Source organism: Aythya fuligula, chromosome 14, assembly GCF_009819795.1.
Source record: "Aythya fuligula isolate bAytFul2 chromosome 14, bAytFul2.pri, whole genome shotgun sequence".
Taxonomy (NCBI): domain Eukaryota; kingdom Metazoa; phylum Chordata; class Aves; order Anseriformes; family Anatidae; genus Aythya; species Aythya fuligula.
The window spans coordinates 18,715,492-18,737,380 of record NC_045572.1 but is presented as its reverse complement, the minus strand read 5'-3'; the positions used below and the strand labels follow the sequence as shown (position 1 = coordinate 18,737,380).

At 53.5% G+C, this 21,889-nt stretch overlaps 1 protein-coding gene across 2 annotated transcripts in view; it reads right to left on the bottom strand.

The window, feature by feature from the left end:
- Positions 1-21,889, bottom strand: part of ARHGAP26 (Rho GTPase activating protein 26) — a 119,481-nt gene that overhangs the window by 6,416 nt on the left and 91,176 nt on the right. The window contains exons 20-21 of one of the 2 annotated variants that reach the window (XM_032197244.1): positions 19,111-19,264; positions 2,487-3,410 (exon numbers count right to left, since the gene is read on the bottom strand). In XM_032197244.1, coding sequence (XP_032053135.1) covers positions 3,380-3,410; positions 19,111-19,264 — 185 coding nt within the window. In that variant the 3' untranslated portion in view covers positions 2,487-3,379. Of the gene's footprint in view, positions 1-2,486; positions 3,411-19,110; positions 19,265-21,889 lie in introns of those variants that run through there. The other variant, XM_032197243.1, reaches the window with a different exon arrangement.

The following is a 21,889-nucleotide window of genomic DNA, read 5'->3' as shown; positions in this document are numbered from 1 at the left end:
GGAAATGAGAGAAATCAGCCGCAGGGCACTGGCTGCAGGGGCTGTGTCTGTGCACACCCCCTGAGCACACTGGGGTGCACCCATCATGGGGAGCACTGGGACCCCGCTGTGAACCGGCTGCTTCTGCGGCCACATCACTGGCTCACGTCAAGGTGACCGGTGCTTCAGTGCTCCTGTGGTGCTTATAAAATGGCAGCACTGTAAAGGTTTAATTGCTTTGTTTTCATGTTTTACATCAAGGAGCTCTCTTCCCCTCATCCAAACTGCTCTTGACGGTTAGCTCTAGGTTCTCCGCTTCCCCTTTAAGTTCCTGCCGTCAGCTGAAGTCAAATCAACTTACTGGACTAGCAATTGCATGCAGAAGTCAAGTGAGAAAAGTCTGTTTCCTGCAAAACTGTTTTATTTAGGTCATTTTCAGGTTCACTGAAAAGCAATTATTGTACTAAAACACCAGTTTGAGTCTGATTCATCTTCTACCGTTTGTACGTTTTTCAACTCATCTGTATTCTCCATCTAATTCAGATCGTAAACTCTGTCCCCGATAAAACACCAGAAAAAAATTCTCAGCACTGCAAATGCCCTGGAAAAACAAGAAGTTTTGTAAAAGCAGTCATGATTGATGCCTTCGGGCTCAGAGCGGGGTGGCACCCCTGGTCAGCAGGCCTGCGGCCCTGCGGGCAGCCCCCAGCCCAGCCCGTCCCTGTCCTTGTTCCCATCCCCGGGACAGATGAGCCAGGCTGAGGCCACCCGTGTGGCTCCTCCACCCAGACACCTCCAAAACTTTAACAAAAAGATGAAGTCTCCATATAACGGGTGATGGGTTAGCCATAATCCTTCAGTAACTTTGAGATCCCAGCAGCAGAAGGTCGCCGCTCCAGGGCCTGGCGGGCTCCTGGGCCTACCCGGAGCTGAAGGGACAACTCTGTCGGTTTGGCCCAACTCCTAGGGAGAAGGTGGCCGAGTCATAAATACCCCACCACAGCTGGCTCCGAGAGGACACTACAGAAGGTTACATTTTTGGCCTGAACTCCCCTGCAGTCCGTATCTGGTTAAGGGCAAACTCTTGGCTTCTCTGCTGCCTGCAGAAGCCGTGGCACCGAATCGAACAGAAAGCAACCACGTCCCCGTGGAGCTACAGGCAACTCCTTTATTGCGTCGGAGGGTTACAGGTGTACAGACATACAGCAGTGCATCACAGCTTGCACCGAGGGTTGTCATACAATGGGCAGAATACTAGCAGGAGTCCTCAAATAATTCACCTCATATTTAGTGTTCACCCCGCTCCTCAGATCTAATCAACGTCCACATCATAATTATCGGTATTATATAATATATAATACAATCTTTTTGTATTTTTCTATCAAAATCGTCAGTCCTAGAAAAATAAGTCATTACCTGCATAAGTTAAGCTTTAACAAAGCTGCTAGACATTTGTGTTTACCATTTAGGAAGCCTATTTCCAACTTTTAACAGAAGGAGGTGCTACAAAGACCACAGAGTTATCCCAAATCGCAGAAATTAACCCTTGATGTGCCAGTTCTTCCTGCTGCTTTTTCTTTCCAGCAGGCATAGTTGTCTGGCGATCTGTGACGATGTCCTACCTGCCCTTAACACAAGAAGTTATGTAGCACACAGGGCAGGTAATTTGGTTTTATTTTATCTGTGCACAAGCATGCTTCTGCCCTCTAATGGAGAGAGCATGTTAGATCCATTTGAAGACATGGAGGGCCCAGTTCCTCTGGGCATCAGGAACCAGAACATCTCCGTCACTGTTTGTATTGCATAAGGAGCCGGTATTTTGGAAGCCAAAGTCTGTTGGTTGTTAATACCTGTATGCAACGACTGCTGGCTCTATGCAGCCAAGCTACCGTGCAAGCCTCTCAGACGGTGCACGTCTGCAGTGCAAATGGAACGAGGACGTGTGGGGTTAGCACCTGGAAGCAGAGGGCCTGCCGGCTGTGCCCTTCATCGCTCCATGGCTACTCACCATTCACGCAGCCTCCTCCATCCTGGTGATCCCAAAGAGCTCTTCAGAGGTGCCCGTGACCTGCTCCATACATGGACTTACCCTTCACAAGAGACACGGACCTCTCAGCCCCCAGCCCCTGCTTCAGCGAGGTTCCATCTTCAGGGCAGGATGAGTCCTAAGACAGCTTGGACGCCTCCAGCCGCCAGCTCCTCTTCTTGCAGGAGACAAACCCGTCAGGCAGACGTCCCCAAGGGACCACAAAGGCCCCAGGCAGGGCAAGACAGAGCAAGCAAACGCACAGCGTAGCCTTTTCCACAGAGGAGCTTTGTCCATGGTTGGGAGGAGCCCTGGAGCAGGGTGGTGACACAGTGACCGAAACACAGCCAGGCTTATCCCCCTGTCGGCCACCAACACCAGCAGATGGCCCTGCTCCGTGGGCAGTGGGATCCGGGTGCAAGAGGACCTCTCGCTGGGTGCAGACGCCGGGCAGCCTCCACCAGCGGCCCCCGCTCCTCCTTGCTGTATGGTTGGAAGGGCACCCATCCAACTGCAGGGGCAATGGGACCACAAATTCCCAAGATGCGTTTTGAGATGAAATCATTTTAAAAGAATGCGGCTCTTGCTACTTGCAGAAGTCAGCTCTATCACAGCCTCACCAACTGCTCAGTCTACTCTGATTACGGTGCATAACGCAATCAAATGATTCTCAGTCAAATGAGAAGAGAATTACTTCTGCAGCGTTGCAGTAAGAACCTGGCTCTCAGGCCAGCCTTTATCTAAGAAGCTATCAATAATTTGCAGCAGGATTTTGGTAGCTTTGGGTTCTGGGTGGCAAAGAAAACACTCTCCATGCCCACCAAAACAACTGAGAGATACATTAAATAATGACATCATGCAGGTCCTTAAGTATGAAGATGATCCTGTTTCAGTCGGGTTACTCACAGACGAGATGGTCCCATGATGACTGAGCCACCTCTGCTCACCTCGTCATCTCCCTCTGTAAGTCTTTCCAGTGCATTGCCCCAGGAAGAACAAATGGACTTCTCAGGATCCTGCCTGAGCTGGCCCTCCCGAGCGCCTACAGACCTCGCGTCTGTGATGAGCACCAAGGGCTTATCTCCTTCCAGTCAAACACTGGCATTTATTTTCAAAGATACTGCTCAAGTATCACCTTGCTGAGTTACGTGATTGCAAGGCCTAAGTCCTGTTTTGTTGGATGGAAGTAAGCGCACTCGAGTGATCAGACTAAAGAGGCCTCTGTATCTGGAGAACCATTTTCGTGTAGGGTCCAATTTCCTTTCTGTTTCTCATGGAAATAGCAGAGGTGGTGATGGACTTTTTGGAAATGTTGGCTGCTGCCTGTTGTCTGCCGAAAGCAAATGTCATCTGGACCTGTTTTTTCCCTTCTTATTATTCTTGAGGACTTTGCGAGGGGCTCTCCCTGTTGAGTGCATAGTGGGAAACAAAACAGAAAAAAAAAACAGCTGAGAACCAAAAATACCAGAAGCAGGAAACAAAGAAATGGCTAAAATTAGAGTCTTCAGAGCAGCTTTAGCCAAGCAGAAGCAGCAGAGGGAACTCCATCAGTCAGTAGCCCACAACGTGCCGAGGCTTTCACCTTTCCTTCTGGCCCCTTTTGCAGCCCCGCGAGGCGCAGGGTGGTGTGAGAAGCCCAGGGGGTGGCAGCAGGATGGAGGAGGTCCCCAGTGCCCCTCGGGCAGTCCCCCTGCACCCACAACCAAGCAGGGATGAGTGGAACGAAGCCTCCTCCTCGCTTCCCGTGGCTGCGGCACATCTTGGCTTTCTGTTCCGAAGCTCAGCTTGTTGCCTGAGCATGCGAAAAACGCAGCGCTCCTTGCTTCCAGATACTGCTCTGCTTTCCAGTCGCTGGACCTAAAGAGCTTCTTTTCTACCCCCTTCTCATTACCTCTCTTTTCTCCCCCATTCTCAGCAGCCTGCCTGCCCAGACTGTCTCTGGCATTTTCTTTACACTTCTCAAGTCCTGCAGGCATTTACAGGGCTGAAGAATTCTTCTCAGCAGGGTTTCCAGACAGCTTTTGCTGCTTTGTTCTTTTGGCTGAGAGGACACCAGTTCCACTTAAAAAATGTTTACAACTTGTTTATTTTTGTGGAACTCAGGGCTATTTCTGGCACAGAACATCTAACATCTATGAATGGGCACAGTCTACCGATGAGCTAAAGCCCTTTGATGAAATCACCTCAAGAATAAACACAATATTCCCATCCTGACGTTACCGGTACCTGACAGCATGAAACTAAACCAAGAACCACCCACCCCTCGATCTTCTATTCCTATAAAACAAAGCTGCTCAACGTAAGGCTCTTCTCAAAGCTAACCAGAAAAAAATATTACAGCATCATTTAATGCCAGGGCTCTTCAACTTGCTAACACAAGGCCAAGATTGCAGCTCCCTGGTGGACACGGCTCTGTTGCCTAAAAGAAATGGGAGGCAGCTTTGGGCAGAGAAGCTCATGAAGTTCATGCAGCGCTGCACATCCCAGCAAAGCGCGGATTGCAAAGCCAGATGGCCTTGAGCGAGCAGCTCCCCAGGCTCTGGTTGTACTGCAGGTTAGTGATGGCACCAAGCACGATCCTGTACATTACCATGAGCCCTCAGGCTTCTGATTGGTAGGATTCTTCCTCTCTTTGGTGCTTTAAAAGCAAGAAAAATGATGCCAAAGCTCTCTCCGGTAATATTCTCTCAGGAGTTAGCTGGTTGTATAAATAACTCGGGTGTAAATCAATGAGACTTAGGGAAATAAGCAGCCAAAATACATTGTGGGCAACATCACTTGACCAAATAGGTCCAAAACAGTTCAGCTTCTTCAGCATGGACTTTTCCACATCTCAGTTTATTATTTCCTCTGTCTCGATGAGCACAGCTTACGTGATCTTCTTTACAGTAATCTGGAAGTGTCTCTCTGTAATCTTCAAGACACCCAGCACATCGGTTTGTCCTGTCACTTTGCTGCTTGCCTTATTTCCCATAGAGAGAATGCTATGGCTGCTGTAGGAACGTCATACAGCATCTAACAGCTTTTCCACTTGAATAAGAAGAGAGGTTGGGAAGAGTTCTGCCTTTGGGAAGGAGAGCTGGAGGTTTTGTTGTCCCACTTAACAGACGTTTCCATTTCCAAACACAGCTTACCCTCAGCGTTTCACAGTGATGCAATGACATTGCTGGTTTGGTGCAGCCTTCTGGCATGCAGCTTAGCGACTGATGCTACTGCTGGAGAAAGGTTGAGTGAATAAGCAAAGAATCAGCAATGGATGCATGTTCAGCATGACTAAGCGCAGGGAGGCACCGTGGAAGGAACCTGCTGGAGTGGGCGGACGCTGGCACAGCCCGTGGGAAGGTTTTATCCACAGCAGCGGGGTCCAGGCGGTGGGAGCACCGTGCTGGGTTTGTAAGGAGCAGCTCCTCAATGGGAGCCCAATTCCACATCCAAAAATCGGCAGTGCCACCGGCAAGTCACCAACCCACCCGCCACTGCTCCGATGGGAACGGGGAAGACAGGGGACATGGGGAACGCACGGGTCCACACTAACACGGCTCCAGGGCCTTGGTGGCACCTAGCCCCCATCTGCATTCGCACAGAGGCTGCACTTTCTGCTCCACAAATAACCCCTCCCTGCTTCCTCCCTGCTCAGAAGGCTCTCAGCAGACCTCACAGCCAAGCCAGCAGATTTCACGTTGAACCAAGTGCGTTCAAACTGTGTTTGAGCTCTGAAGTATTAATAGAAAAATTGTGCTGTGCCAGTAGGAAGCCAAAGAGCAGTTTAGGAGGGAAGTGCTGGTAAATCAGGAGCCAGCATCATAGTCACATCTTTTCCACCACGCCACTGCTTCTAATTCATGAGGTAATTCTGCAAGTCTAGATGCATTAGTCACCAACAAATTGTACTCACACTTAAGGAGAACGCAACAGGCCTCCAGAAGCTCTCATTTTAATCTGGCATTCCATCCACTGCCATCTTACGTCCCCCAGGAAAGAAAATTCTCCCATCTGCCACCCCAGCTACCATAAGGGATTCTTGCAAAACGAAGGAAATTGAAGTCCCTGGGGGATCACAGCCCCCAGGTCAGTGCGCCACGACCTCCCAGCCTACTGACCAGCCTCAGCACCTCTGCGGGCAGTCGAGGTGAAGATGCCGCTTCTTCTCCCTTCCCATTAATCAAACACAGTGAAGACAAACACATGCAATTCACTGTTTTTTTGGTAGGCTGTTTCTGCACTTCCATTTGGGACATTTCACGTGCTCCCCCAGGTTCCCCTGAGGGATGCACCCACAGGAGGCAGAGGGGATTCTCCTCTCCTGCTGCTTCCGTCCGTGCTTTTCTACAGACAACAACAAAAGATGAACGGGGCGCTCCTTCCCCTGGGATTTCCTTCCCTGCTGCCCGCCGAACCCAGCCGGGACCCCTCTGCCTCAGGATGCCCACGGCTGCTCCCAGCCAGGCCGGCGGCCTCACGGCACGGCGCCGGGCGAGGAGGGGGAGCGATGCCAGCGCGCGGGGGCCGGCGAGTAATTGGCCGCGGTTCTTATGCTACCGATAATTTCCCAGCTTAGCACAGCCCTGTCAACGGTGTCTGCACATCGGCTTGTGCACGGCCAGAATGCAGCTGGACGGAAAGCGGGCGAGGGCCAATTAATCGGTGGGCAGGATCCCTTACGGCGGCAGAAAGGGCCGCGCTGATCGTGTTACCTCCGCTTCATGTCGAAGTGGCGGCCTTACGGCTCCGGCTAATTTATGAAGTTAATTAGGCACCAGGATCTTCTTTCAGAGGGAGACAGGATGTCTTTGTGACTGAGCAGCCCTGTTCCACCCCCCTTGCCCTGGGGGGGAAATTGTCAGCTTTTTGCTGAGAAATCGGATCCCTCAGGAGGGGCACGGCCGCCCGCGGGGGTGGTCCCCATCCGCACCCCGCTCACGCAGCCCGGCCGCTGGCGATGGGGAGCGCGGGGAGCACGGGGAGCACGGGGAGCACGGGGCCGTTTTGTGCCTGTGTGGCACGGCTGGGAAGCGGCGCTGCCTCCAGAAAGCAGTCCCACATTCGTCAAAAGGCTTTTACAAGGGAAAGTCTAGGCTGCATCCTCGGTTTTGAATTGAATCTGCCGGCAGAAAGAGGAACCAAAGAATGCATTCGGCTGTGGGGTTTTTTTTAAATATTTTGTCTCTAGTGACGTTTATAGGTGGCAGAGAGACCTAATTTACTGCCATTTTGCTTTCAGCTGGCTCAATAAAACTGTTGGCTAGGATCGTGCTTGTGAGACTCGGCCCAAAAGAAGCCCCAGCCCAGCACGAGCAGAGGCACTGGAGGCAGAGCCGAGCTGTGCAGGATGGACCCGGCTGGGCTGGGCAAGGGCTGCACGGCTGGGAGAGCAGCCCGGGCACCGGGACCCCGAACCATGAACCAGGGGAGAGGGAAGGAGAAAGGCAGGAGAGGAAAAGGCAAAAAAGAAAGCAAGAAGATGAGTCTGAGATCTACCCATCAGCTCCTAACAGCACACACACTGTTCTGTTAGCTGCCCCGGGGAAGGCTTTGTTGTAGCATCTTTGATTCCTGCATCCATTTCCCCACAATGGCCTTAATGTATTTTCAAATACCGCTTTATTTGAAAGTGAAATTTCCATTAGCCAATATTTGTCTGAGGCAGTTTCTTTGAAGAAAATACAGCTATGCAGCTATCTCCACACTAATTATATGAATTAAGAAAGCAATGAAAGTGCAATGTCTGTATTTTCTTCCCCAGGCTTTCAAGAAAGCTGTCTTTTAAGCATATGTGATGCTGAAGTCAAAGGCACTTTTTTAGATCTCTTGGAGGGAGTTGTACAATTCTAATTTAATTCAGTTTGCGAGAAGCACCCTTAGATGTTCCCAGAGCAAATCACATAAACAGAGCAGTGCAGTTCAAAAGCAGAAACTTCTGAAAAGTCTCCTGGGAGGCAGCTCTGCAAAAAGCTGCAGAGAGCAGGAGGGAGGTTGGAAAGAGCTGCAGAGAGCCCTGGGGAGAGGAGCCTGTGAAGAGGCTGTCTGTCTGTCTGTCTGTCTGTCCATCTGCGAGGGCCCGCACGCCCTGCACAGGCAGTAACATCCCCAGGAGTAGGCTCCAGTTAACTCCAAAGATGCGGATTCAAAGCAACCACATACTTCATTCCTGCTGAGAAAAGGAAGGTAGGCTTCTGCGTGCATTAGCGAGAAGGAGGCTTGACCTGACAGATCATCTTTGCTGTAATGGATGACCATGCAGAAAATATTTTGACGTATGACTGATGGTTCACATGGGGCTAGCCACAAAACTGGAGACTTTCTTTGGAAGAATATTTGGCCAAATTTTCAAGTTCAATTTGTGGAAAGTTTCTAGTCCAGGAGCCAACTGAAAACTGAAAGAGCTAAAGCTTTGAAAAGTTGTTATGCCAAAGTCTTGGGCAAATGAAAAGCCCACACAGCAGAAAAACAGATAAACCATCCATCTTCGACCTTTTCCTCCTGCGAGCCCAAAGCAACAAGCCCACGGAGCAGAGATGCTGGGAAAGCTGGCGGCCTTTCAGCGCTGGACTTTTCCTCTCGACCAAGCAGCCGTAAATATCTCTCCTCAAACGAAAGTTTGTAATTTCCCTCTGCCCTCCCCAAACAAGATGACTGCTCTTGTGGCCTACAGGCATCTTTCTTTTACACGTATCTGAAAATACCTCATGGAAGCGCACAAATGCTTCTAAAATAAATCCAGGATTATTTAAACCCGACATAGGAAAGAATTATGAAATACATACACATAAATATACATGTGTGCGTGTGAATTAGATATATGCAAGTCCTAAAACGTATTGCCATCAGCAACTGGGCCTCCCCCACATTTATCTGTGGAGCCTACTGAGTATACTGCTTGTATTTTTCATGAACCGGGTTTGAAGATGTTTGCCAGACCCCTGAATCACTGCAGCTTATGGAGCTCCTAACTGCAGGCAGAATCCGGGACTCCCAAGTCAAAGCTGCTTTGCGAAAAACACACAGACACCCTTATAACAGTCTGAACCAAAAAAAATAAATAAGTCATGAGATAGCTGGAATATTATGTCATCTGGAATAAGCCAAGCAGCAGACTGGGAACTTGAGGATCTGTTCTCAAGCAGGAACACCAGGAGATCCTGCTTGGAGCTGTGAACGAGCCCTGCTCCTCCCGGGCCCAGGCCGACCCCATGGCCGAGCCACACAGCGCCGTGCACCTGGGGCCGCCTGCCCAAATCCCCTGCCCAACCCACAGACACGGGGTGGGCACAGGGCAGTGCTGCTGGCACCGGTGCAGCTGTGGAGGATGAAGCAGGGCGCACGGTGCTGCTGCTCAGCGGGGCTCCGTGCCAGCCCCGGCCGGGTCGGGGCCCACCCCGCGGTGCCGCCCGGTGAGCCTCCACGGAGACCTCGTCCCTAGCCTCGCTCTCCTCGTGTTGTAGTACTTCCCATGACCCCAAACAGAAGGGAACCAATGCTCGTTTGGGCTCACTTCACCCCAGACCCATACCAGATGCCGTACGTGTGCTTCTGCCGTCCCGCCGGGTACCCACAGGGCCAGGCAGTGCCCGCCTCGGAGAGCCTTCCTCCCCCAGCAGCTCATCTGCAGGGCCGTGAGCAGCCTCCCACGGGCTCTTCCCCCATCCAGGAGCAGCGTGGTGGTACCTCACAACTCTGACAAGAGACACGAGCCGTGCCAGGAGGTGCTGAGGGAGGAGAGCTGCGATAATTGCGCGCCGTGGCACCGCCTAGATGGACGCGCTGTGAGCAGCACCGTGCCACCACAGCCCCGTGGGGACCAGGCAGGCCGAGTGTAAGAGCCCAGTCTCAGCCCACGACCACAGACAGGACAGGTCCAATATCTTAAAACTAAATTTAGATACAGCTTTTCACGATGAGCTACCACTGAATGCCAGGCTGGGGGAGAGCGGGTAAGCACACGGGCTCCTCAGGGACAGCTCTGCTTGACTGAGAAGAAAATTGCTCAAACAAAAGCCCCAGAGATGCCATTCAGAGAGACGGTCCCCAAGTGGCTGACAGGAAGGCAGGATGAGGGTGGGACCCGTCCCGGTGCCTTCTGCACCTCCAGTTGCCATTATTCTTCGCGAATATAAACAACGGCAGCAGAAGAAAGCGGAGCCACAAAAGCCTCTGCAAAACAACTGCGAGCGAGCACGAGAGAGGAACTGCAGAGGTCACACAGGTTAAGGGCTCGTTTCTCCCCCCCGGATGGAGGACGGACGGACGGACGGGCGGACACGGCACGGCAGCCGCCTGCCCCTGTCCCCGGGTGGCTGCCACCCTTGTGGTGTGTCCCCGGGCACGGGCAGTGACCCGCAGCCAGCCCCGAGCCGCAGCCCCGAGCCAGCCCGTGCCCGCGGGGATGTGCGGGTGTTCCCCCTGCCGGCCCCTGCCCGTTTTGACCTCAATCTGTGTTTCCTTTTTTCATTTTGGAGCCATTGCACAGCCTGCACCTCCTGACCTCTGCCCGTCCTTCTGAAGCAGCACGGGGTAATTAATATACGGAAAATGCAGCCTGAGATCACGAAGCGCGTTGGTTCCACGCTTCGCTTACATCGTTTGACCAAAGGGATTATTTCAGAAATATTCTGACCTGTCTGCCTGACCCGAGAAACAAAGAAGGAAACAAAAGCTCAGAACTTCCCGGCCGGTCGCTGCTCCGAGGCTCAGCCTCTCCCACGGCCCCACACTGCAGCACTGGGGGCACGGGGAGCTCCCCCCCAACCTCAGAGGGCTTTGAGAAGCACAAGAGGAGCAAACAACCCGGAGGCACTCAGCAGCACGTGCACCTTTCTGCCCACCTGCAGGCAGCAGGATGAGCACAGCTTCCAGAGCCCAAGCGCTGCGAGGTCCCCGACACCCGACCAACAGCGTCCCACCTCCAGCACAGGACAGCACTGCTGAGAAAGGCCCGCTGGGCTTTAACCTGAGCAAATTTGACCTGCAGGTCTGAAATGGGAAAATAAAATCCTGTAGTGGTGTTTCCAGAGCGGAGGTTTGCAGCTCGGAGCCCAGGGCTACCGGGGCTTTGCAGCGAATGCAGGATTTGTTTGTACAGTCGCAGCAGAAGGCTGCAGGAAGTAGTGCAGAGGGTGGAAAAGGGGGAAGAGGCCTTTGATGTGGATGTTCCTGATGGCTCCCAGAGCCCTAAGAGGACCAGGACATGCTGACCAGGACAGTACCACCCTGTGCAGAGCCCTGGACCTCCCCATGCCGCTGCCCTGGGGGCCTGCGTGCAAACCTGCGGGGCACGACCCTCTCAGCACACGTTTTGCTCCCTATTACCCCGAGCAGAAGCACCCAGCTGACAGGGATGTCAAATCTTTTTGCCAAGTCAGCCAGATACTATCTGATGAGCACACCATCGCTACCAACCATCGTCATTCCCTTTCCAAAGGTGTGAAAATGCCGCAGTGACTAACGCGCATCTCCCGAGCAAGACCGGCCGGTTTCGCTGCACCCCGGCGACTCACCCGACACCCGTGTGGGGATTAGTGACTTCGGTGACTTCAGACATTTTCCTAGCCTGAAACCGAACACCCCGAGCAGCTGCCATTCCAGCGCCGGTGCGGTAGGGGTGGGATTGCGTTTGGGCTGCAGGTCGCAGCGCAGCACGCAGGGCACGGGGAAGAGCTGCTGCTGGCCTCTTTTTGGCCAGCTAGGCACCCGACGTAGCATACCCCCCTTATCTGTAAAAAAAACAAACAAAAAACAACAAACGAAACTAAAATGCAGCTGAGCACTCTAAGAGCCTCAGCTGGGAAGGCAGAAATGACAGCATTTGTGGCAGCAGCGGACAGACGTGAGGACTGTCACCCCTAACCACGGGTTACCGCTGCACCCACGGGAAATATCTGCTGTGACAGGGCTGCGCCGGCTCACAAACCTTTTAAGGCTCTGTGGTTTATCGGAAATAACCCCATTCTCGTGGGCAGTTTTCTCCCACCTCACGCCTTCGGCTGGCTCAGAGGCAGGGCTCCGGGGCCGCGGCGCTCGCGCAGCCCTCGCACACAGCCCCTGCTCCGCGGCCTCGTCAGGCGCTGCTCGGAAAACGAAACAGCCCTGGCTCACAGCTCCTCTGCTGCGAAGGAAATAAAAGCTGTAAAGAGTTCCCGGGCATTCACAGCCGGCGAGTACCTCCCCGTGCTCTCTGTGCTCCTTCTGGGGGGTCCTGCCACAAATAAAGGCAGGCTCTCCTCGCTGCCAGCTTCACACGGCATCCCGAAAACGAGTTTTCCTCCTCGGAGCGGCGCCGCCTCCGCTGCCCTTCACACCTGGCTGGTCTCAGTGCTGGCAGCGGGGTGGCACGGCTCCCAGGGGAGGCAGGATTTGTTCTGACAATAGCTTGACTAATGAAGCACAGCACAGAACGAGTTCACTTCTCTCCTGTTACTGACATCTTCACAAAAGTTAGAACTAATCCAACCCCCCCAGCCCCTATTTTTGCTGCCTTCTGCCCAAGCGGAGCTGCTGAATAAGGCTGCGTCACGTTTATGTGGTTATTTTTCAGAGTGGAAAAAGTGACATCAATTCTGCAAGGACCCAGCAGCATTTACAGATCCATTTACTTCTTGGGTGTTTTTGCTTACGTGTGTTACAAGTGGTAATTGCGAGGCTGTTTGCATTGTTAGGAGGTTATTTATTCCTGCACGTCCCACCTTACGCCCTTCAATACGCCCATGATGCTCCTGGCTCTCAGGCCTTTCGTTTTTGGGAAGGGAAGGAGAAATGTAGTTCAAGTTTTAACTGGGACGCCTAATGAAGATTTATTCTGGTCTTGTAAATCAGAAGCACATGGGAGTAGCTTCTCCTCCTTACACTGACTGGGCTATTTTTTTCATGACCACTGGACCTCAGATCTGCTCCTCATTTCTTTCCATATCCACGGAGGGCAAGAAATCGCCATACTTGGTCAATCAGAAAATAAAATAAAATGCAAACAGACATGTGACGACTAAATCCAAGTTTCCCAAAGCTATCATCTCCCTAAGGCCGGAGTCCCCAGGGCAATGAAGGTATGGGATCGCTTGGCCACCGCACCTCCCCAGGGCACGCTCCTACGGGGCCCTAACGCAGGAACTCATCCGCACGCCCTGCTCAGCCCAACCCCACGGACAGCAGCTCTGTTGGGGAAACCACCCCAGGAGAAACCCCAGTGCCCTGAATGACCTCAAAAACCCGCTGCCCGTAGGTCCTTTAGAAACAAGCGAGCGAGAAAATAAGCACAATTATTCCATTTTGAGGGCGCAGCAGACTACGCTTCCTTCATCAAGTAATTTTTCTTTCAACGTTCATTATTTTTGGCTTGGTTCGCACATAAAAAGCCGATTCCAGGAGCAATTGGTAAAGGCCTTGATATTGTGAAGGGAGCTCTGTAATTATCACCCCGACACAACCCGAGTGCACGCAGACAGGCACGCGAACCCTAGAAGGGATGTGAAAGGTGCCAAGCCCTGAACTCCAAAGCTGAGGAGCAAGGCAGCAGCTGCAAAGTGCTCACAAAGCCCCCCTTTGGCTGCGTGGGACAGCCACCCCTGGGGGACAGCCACCCCTGGGGGACAGCCCCAGCACGGATCCCCCGAGGGAAAGCACGAAGGATTCACGGATGCCCTGCCTGGGCACGAGGGCCTCGAGGCAACTCCAATTCTGGCGTTTCCTTGTGCGTGCAGCCAAGTTCCCAGCCCAGGGGATCCCGTCCCGTGCCCTGCTGTGCAGATGCCTTCTCAGGTTTTTCGACAAGCAAAGCAAAGCCAGGAGGATCCTCCTGCGGGCAGGGCTGAGCCTCCTGAGGCCGAGGCAAGGAGGCTGCTGGCTGCGCCTCCCCCGAGCTCCGTGCCTGGTATTTTTGGAGCCATCCCCGCACGCAACCGGCAGCGCCGTCCCGCCCCACAGAAAAATGTGTATTTTTGCGCCTGCTCTGCGCAGGTAAAACCTCCTGCCACACCTCCTGCGACTCCCCCCGGCTCTAATCGCCGCAGTTCCTGCTCGTCAGGCTTCCTGGCTTCCCCCAGGCTCTCCCCAGGGCCCCCAGTCCCACGCTCAGCCTCCACCCTCACCCGCCGGCAGCCCCAGCCGCAGCCTCCGCTCCCTGTGTGGGGGTCCTAAGCCAAGGGGGCTTCTCCAGGGCTCTCCCGATTCACCAGGCAGCATTTTTGAGCAGCCGGCCTTGCTTTGGAGACCTCGTGTTTGGCTGCTGCAGCCGGGCTCGCCCTGCGCTGCCATGCCAGCAGACAGGGGGCCGGCGTGGGAGGGATGCCCAGCGCGGCCGAGGCGCGTGAGGACAGCCTCTCCCTGCCCCCCCGCCAGAAATGGCTGGAGCTGCGGTGTCCCTCCGAAAGGACAGCCTCACGGAGCTGCTAAAATTAGCCCTGAGATTGAATTGCCCTGTCACCACTCGGAGAGCCGGGGAGCCACGTGCTGCTTGCGGTGCTCCAAGGAGAGCACCGGGCACGGCATGGCACAGCACGGCATGGCATGGCACAGCACGGCATGGCATGGCATGGCACGGCACGGCATGGTCCCCCCAGGGCTGGGGATGAAGCAGGGGCACTGCTGCAGTGGCTGTGGGATGCCTGGGGCCAGGGCGAGCACCACCTGGGCTAGCTGCGAGTTCCTGGTGCTCTCCCACCTGCTCCAACCATCCTGCCTGTGAGCTTGGGATGCAAATCTCCCCTTCTGAGAGAAGGCAGGAGCCTCCTGGACATCGTTTGCATGCTCCTACTTCTGAGCAGGCCGACGACTTCATGAAGTCGCGATGCAAAAATCCAGCCCATCTAGTTACAGGGCGAAAAGTCGCCTGGCCTCACCCCACCTTCACCACTGTCACGCACAAGAAGAAATTAGGATGAGAGAGCAGACCGAAACCCTCACTGCTCCATCCAGCGCACATCTCCGGCGTGCATCACCAGGCCACCAGAGCAAGGTGCTGGCTTTTAAGGATTTAAAAATAAAAAAACGTTCTTAAGTCTTATGTACTCTGTGATCACACAGTGTTTGAAAACTTTCCCCATTTCAGCTGAAGCATCTATCCGTGCTAGAAATACAGGCTTTTCTGGCTTTTGTTTTGTCATGTTTCCTAAGGAAGAAGTTCTCTGCAATGGCGAGGGTAAAGAAAATCAGTGCCTATTTAAAAGAATTTTTTTCAAATCCCCATGTGGGGCGTTGGTGGCAGCAGACAGCCAGCTCTGGTCCCTCGTGCCCGCGGCCGCAGCGACAGCTCCTGGCAGGGGACAGCAGCCCTGCTGACTCACCAGAACAACTCCCGCCCAGAGCAGTTTTTCCATAAAAATAAAACCAGCCCTAATAAATAAACGCATTCCCATCGTAAAACCCTGATTGGTGCCTGGGAAGGAAGAGCCTTCGCCCTGCAGCAAAACAATTTCCCTCCTGGCTCGCGACGGAGGGCCAGGACTGAGGAAGGCAAACCTGGAAACGAGCGAGTTCCCCCGGCCAAAGGACGGCGGTGGCACGCAGAGCGCGTCCCATGCGGGCTGCTCGCACAGCACCCGGCACGGCCACCCGGCCCCGCTCACGTGCAGAGATCCGGGAGAGCAGCTGGAGCTGGGAGGGACCCCTGGGAGGATCTGAGGAGCAGGATTTGGGCTCAGCCCCGCGCGGAGCAGAGCTGAGCTACGCACCAGCATCTGCCGGCAAGCCGAGAAGCTTTGGAGACAAAGCTCAGACTTCTCTGCTTCCACAGACGGCATTCAAAACTTCAAGCATCACACACTGTAAGGTCACAGGGTGTATCGAATGTACCGGTGCTCACTGCGGCAAAACAAAAGCAAGGCATCCCCCAAACCTGCCGCCTTAATGCCTTTGCTCCAGCAAGCCTTGAGCTGAGAGCAGCAGGAGCTTCACAGCCTTTGACACAAACACAGGCAGCTCAGTGAGCAGCTCAAACTTCCAACCAACACGGCTCCTCTCCTGGCAGCACCCCGAGAGCTTATGCAGACATTGAGCTGGGTGCCCACCACAACGACACGAGGGCCAGAGATGTCGGTGACCAAAGGCACCAAACCCATCCATCTCCCAGTGGCAGAACAGAGCAAAAGGCCCTGGTGCACGATGGCCTGCATGGAAATGTCTTTCGCTGGTGACTTCAGACACCAAAAAAAAAGAAAAAAAATGAAATTAAATTCTGGTCTGTGTGAGTTTTTAATTTTCTGACCTTTGCTGTTGTCACATTAGGGAAGGAAGCACCAAATCCAGGATTCCTTTTTTACTGGTACTCTCAAAGAGTGCCTTGTTCAGAAAGAAATCCTTTTTTCTTTAAGGAAGGAAAGCGGGGCTTCCCGGCCTGCTCACACCTGGAATTTTACAGCTCCTCAGCTGCAGGGCTTGAATTCTTGAATTCTGCCAGCTCCGCGAGCTGCTGCAGCCGTGGGCCGGGCAGCTCCTCCTGAGTGGGTCCCGAGATGGGACAGCCCTGGCCCACAGCCAAAATCTTACAGAAAATGGTGAAGAATGCAGGAAAAAAACCAAACTCCTGAAGCTGGGCTCAACGAGGGGTCTCACGGGACTGGCAGAGGGTTTGGCAGGGTTTTTGAAGGGGTGCGGAGAGCGAGGCACCCTGACACGCTCCCAACTCCTCATTGTGGGCCCGGTAATTACAGGGGAGCACTGGAAACCCTCGCACGGCAGTAACAGATAATAGCAGCCGACTCCAGCGTACAGAGCTGCCCAAGGCTTTGCAAAGCCGAAATTTCTCAGCTGGTTAAAGAAACAGGGACGGCTTTATGCAGGCATTATTTGTGCAGCGCCGCAGGGCAGCAGCGACAACGCCGCCGGGACACTGGCACCATTCAGGCCGCGCGCCCCGACCCCGAGAGCGCAGCCCGTGCACAGCCACAGCTCCTGCCCAGACAGCACTCCTCCTCCTCTTCCTCCTCCTCCTCCTCCTCCTCCTCCTCCTCGCCTCTGCCCATCAGCACCCACATGGGGCAGAGGAGCCCTGCACCTCCATGGGCTGGGCACGGGGATCAGCGCTGCCACCGCTCCGACCGCGGCTGGGAGTGACTCCGGTGACCGCCCCAAGCACAGCAGGGTAACCCCAACCATCACCAACCCACAGCCCTGGTGTGGAACCAAACCCACTCGCGCCAAGCCCTTCCTTGTCTGAAAATGTGTGCTCCGAGCACGCCCGGCAGCCCCCCTGCACACGCTGCTCCCCCCGGTGCCCCCCAGACGCCGCGTGGGGGCTGAGCCCCATCAGCTGGCTCGAGCCGGCTGCAAATACACACGTGGAAACGATCTGGGTGTTTAACCACCCCAGCACTGCAGAGGAAATACAGCAATCAAATTTTCATGGGACTACAAATTAGGTTAAAAGCAAATATTTAAAGACAAACTAATGTGTTTCAGCAAACATTAAAACCCAGCAGCACAGATAAGTATGGGAACAGCATGGGCTCGTGCGGAGCAGACGCGGGCTGATGGGTAAGCAGGCACAGAGGCTGAAGAGACATCTATACGTAGCATTAAAGGAAAATAAAATGAAGTCAAACACTTCATTTCTCATTGAAAGATTGGATTACAGACATTTGAGTTACATAATTGGGGTCACAGAGAAGAAAACATCTGCTTTGAGGTATTCACTTCAGACTTACTTTTTAACCTTTAGCTCGACCTTGACTAAAAGCTTGCACATTTGTGTGCGTGTAATCACTGGATGTAAGGGAAAATGCCCAATGCCACAAACGTTGCCAGAGGCAGGAGTGCTGCCAGGGCTCCCCTGCTAGGCACCGCTTCACTTTGCACAAGTGTCAAGGCCCCTTATGGGTGGCAAGCAAATGGTTCTGCTCCGGTCTGCTCACGTAGCTCTGGGTGACAGCAGGACGCCTCCGCTCCCCAGAGCCCCACACGGCCTGAACTGGTTCATTCTGCTGCGCTTCTTTACGACTTTCTTTAAAAAATAAGTTATTAGGAAGAGCAACTCTTGGAATTTGAAAAACTGCAGATTTGGCAAACGATTCTTTAAAGTCACAACGAGACAAGTCAAATAATTTTCTTCCCTCGGAGGACAAATAAACTAAAAACATCCTGCTGGGGGCAACGGCATGTGACCGACCTCCAGGGCTTCCACCAGCAGCACGGGCACGAGACCCGCACATCCCAACTCAGTTCAGGGCACACAACTCACGGCCTGACCGTGGCTCCTGCCCCGCGGACGCTGCTTTGCCCACCCAGCAGGGTGCTGGGTGGGCTCAGCTTACACGAGGTGGGCTGGGTTTGTACACAGGGTTTTAGGGGCAGCAGTGTGATGGGAAAGAGATGAAGCTGGTGGGCGAAAGCCAGAGCCCTTCTCCACCCGGGCACTGCCAACGTGCACCTACCTTCGCCTGTCCCAGCGCTGCGGGGATGAGCCCCCTCTGAGGGGCACGGGCACTGCACCCCGGACCCCAAACCCATCCCCTGCCATCAACCAGAGGGACCACGGCCAGGGTCACCGGCCCACCCGGCACCGGCAGCGTGTCTGCTCTTGGCGTGTGCGGGAGGGGAGGGAGGTTCTGTGGGAAAATGCGGCGGGGCCCAGCAGGGCCGCGGCAGGAAGGAAATTCCCCGCAGCAGAGCGGCCACTGGTGCGAGGGCTCGGCTGTGTCAAGTCCAGGGGACTTCATAAATAACTCGGCCGTCCCCGGGGAGTCATTGCTAAGGTCGCTATTTTTTCCCTTGAACTTTCCAGATGAAGGAAGCAATAGCAGAAGCAATGGCACAGATTTGGCTGGAGATCAACTGTACTGACAACAGTCATAGGATTTAACTCAGAAGAAAAGTCCTTTGTGTTTGCTGGAGTTATCTCCAGATGGGTCAAGCAGTTCAAACAGCAACGCGGAGCCCTGCTTGAAAAATATCCCGTGTGCTCAAAATAACCCGGGCTGAGCTCACCAGCAGACCCAGCCCGCAGCCACTAATCCCACCACTTAGGCAGAGTTAAAAATGCAGGACACATGCTAGGCGCCCATTAAAAATTAAAACGTTAAATTGTTTTCTTCCACAAACTGCTGGGATTCAGAGTAAGAAACAGCCCTGATTAAAGATTAAGGACGGAGAGCCTATAAAACACTAATTACTACCGTACTTACAGTGAATTTGGCCTGTTGGGTTTAATTACTTCTAGTTCGAGATCACTTGAGTTCAGGTTGGGCTGGGGAGAGCTGTTGGAGTTGAGGAAGCTGTTTGCATTTGAAGATACGACGGATTCCAGGCTGGAGTTGATGATACTGTTCCTGTTCTCCTCTGAAAAACACCGAAACCCAAGGACCATCAGACACCACACATAGCTGCTATTGCTTAAAAAAGAGCATACAGCTGCGAAGGCATATGGCATCCTATTAATAATCCCTGCCCTGCTGGAAGCGGGGCACTGTCCCACCAGATCCCCAGCGGCAGGCAGCTAGCTTACAGCCACATTTTCTGTGTTGTACATCCATATACAATTATTACACCACTTCTTTTTTTTTTATTGATGCAAGTACATTTTAAATGACTGATATTTTAAAGAATTCTTTTCTCTTAAGGCATTAATATCTTACATTCCCAAAGATTTCCAAAGTGCTACATAACCCAGAAAAATTAGAATGCAAGCTGTGTACAGGAACGAATGTCTCTCTGACTAAAATCAGCGACCACAGGGCCGAACGTTTGTGTGAGAGGGTAGGATAACATTTCGGAAGGAGGAAAGGACAGATCACCCAGTGACAGTTTATCTCAGCACAGCAATGCTTCGGCCTAGGACATGACAATAACTACTCTCAGCCTTCTCTGGCCGTGCCCAGCATCCCAGCACAGCCTTGTCACAGACGGGGCTGAGGATGAAGGGGAAGGGCTCTCCTCTCCATTTCGTTGTAGCTGCTCTGAGCGCTCCCAGCTCCAGCCCCGTGGCTCAGCCCCGGCTCTGCACCAGCCCTGGCACAGCACCGCATGGACAGCGGCTGCACCGTGCCCACCAACACGGGGACACCTCCCTGCAGACTGCCTGGGGGTTCCCTGGAGTTTCTCATTCCCTTCATCATGCTCTGCTACGAGATCTTATCTGTGTAACTTCAGCACCGAGGTGTGGAAACACTACGCACCCCAAACCAACCTCTGCAGCATGGGTCCCCTCCTCAGCTCTGCGCTGAACTACCCCAAATCACATTAACTCCTTTTCATAAGGTGCCTTTTCCATACAAGCAGCGATTGTAGTTGTAATTGGGAGAAGCAATGATCATCACTGAAGGCAGGGAAAGCAGCTCTGTCGCAGAGAACTGCTCCTTTCCTGAAAGACAGGCACCTGCTGGGAAGCACACCGAGCGCTACCTTCACGAGAAATCTTCCAGAGAAATTATTTTTCCTGTGCACACCAATACGATCAAATTGCTACTGAAGAACACGAAGGAATAAAGAACCCCTCGTTCTCAATCCCTTCAAATTATACGTATATATACATCTGCTTGCATTAGAAGGCCAGCATGCAATACTCATCTACGTCCTGTGCACGTTTAAAGAAGGATAAACAGCAAGAGGAAGCCCTGAGCTATGCGGAGGGTTAAGCCTGAGCAGAGAGAAACCCCTCAGGTCTCTGTGCAATAGCCTGGAAGCTGTGCTGCCTCGGGGACAGGGGAACATGGCATTGTGTAAGCCCTTTGCCACCGTTTCAAAGAAAAAAGATTACAAGAGCCAAAGGTTCGTGGGTGCCAGGGCAAGGAGCAAAGTCTAACGCTCCTCGTCACGCTCGCTCCCCGGGGTCACCGAGTTCTCCTGGTTCCTGGGCAAAATCAGAGCGCTTGTGGGCAGCAAGAGGGCCCAAGCTCAGCCCAGGTGATCTTCCAAAGCTTACACAAAGCCAAGGGTGTGATATTCATGTCTACAGATGTAAACAGGTTCCTGAAATTGCATGTCATTAATCTTGATCTCCAACAAGCTGACAGGGGAGCAGGTATCTCCAACACTTCTCTGTCCCCTCCGCTGTTCCCGTGATGCACCCAGCTGGATTTTTTTCCAGGCTGCCACCGTCTGTGGCGTTAAAGGAAAACACAGACAACCTCTCCAGCAATGAGTCACACAGCGGATCGAACAACGAGCCGTGCTTTCCCTAAACCACGTCAGAAAGGCTCACAAACAAGAGAGATTTCCCCAGAGTGCTGAATTTAAAGATATTTATTGGCCCACGGTTCCCGGGCAGCTCCAGCAGCAGGTATGGGAAGGCTGTGCAGGTGGAGGAGCCCAGCTCGTGGAGCTCCCTGCCTGCCCTGCCTCGGCTGGGGCAGCGATGAAGCACGGGGGTGCAGGATGGGTGGAAGGAGAGCACCAGCTTGCGCAGGGGCTGCATGCAAGCCACACGGGGCAGCACGGTGTCTGGACACCAGACAGCAGGTCCCCGCACACCAGCATCTCCAAAACCATGCGTCAGAAGGAAAAAACATGCGTCTGAAGGTTGCTTTCAGCCCAGCACCTTGGGGAGCTCAGGGTGAGGCTGCACTGGGACAAATGAGCTGTTTCTGTGTGGCAGCACCACCGGCAGGAGCCGTGCACCACGTGCATCCCAAACACCCCCCGCGCCCATCAACAGGGGTGAGGCAACATGCTCATGAGAAGCTTCTGCCCCCCAGTTGTGCTGAGGGAGGTGTAAGCCCTTTGGGATGGAAAAGATCATCCAGAAGATAAGGAGAAGCAAGAGCGAAGAAAAGCAGAGGCTGGACTCTCCAAATGTTGACTGGGGGACAGAGCAGCCAGCAGATGAATAAGAGAGAAATCCACCTGCCAAAGGACCTAAAACCCCCCAAAAGGCCAATCCACCTCAGTCCTTGATCTTTGCACCCAGCAGTGCAGGTTTCCAGGCCGGTGTGTGCCTGGCAGCCCCTGGCTGTGCCGACCTCTCCG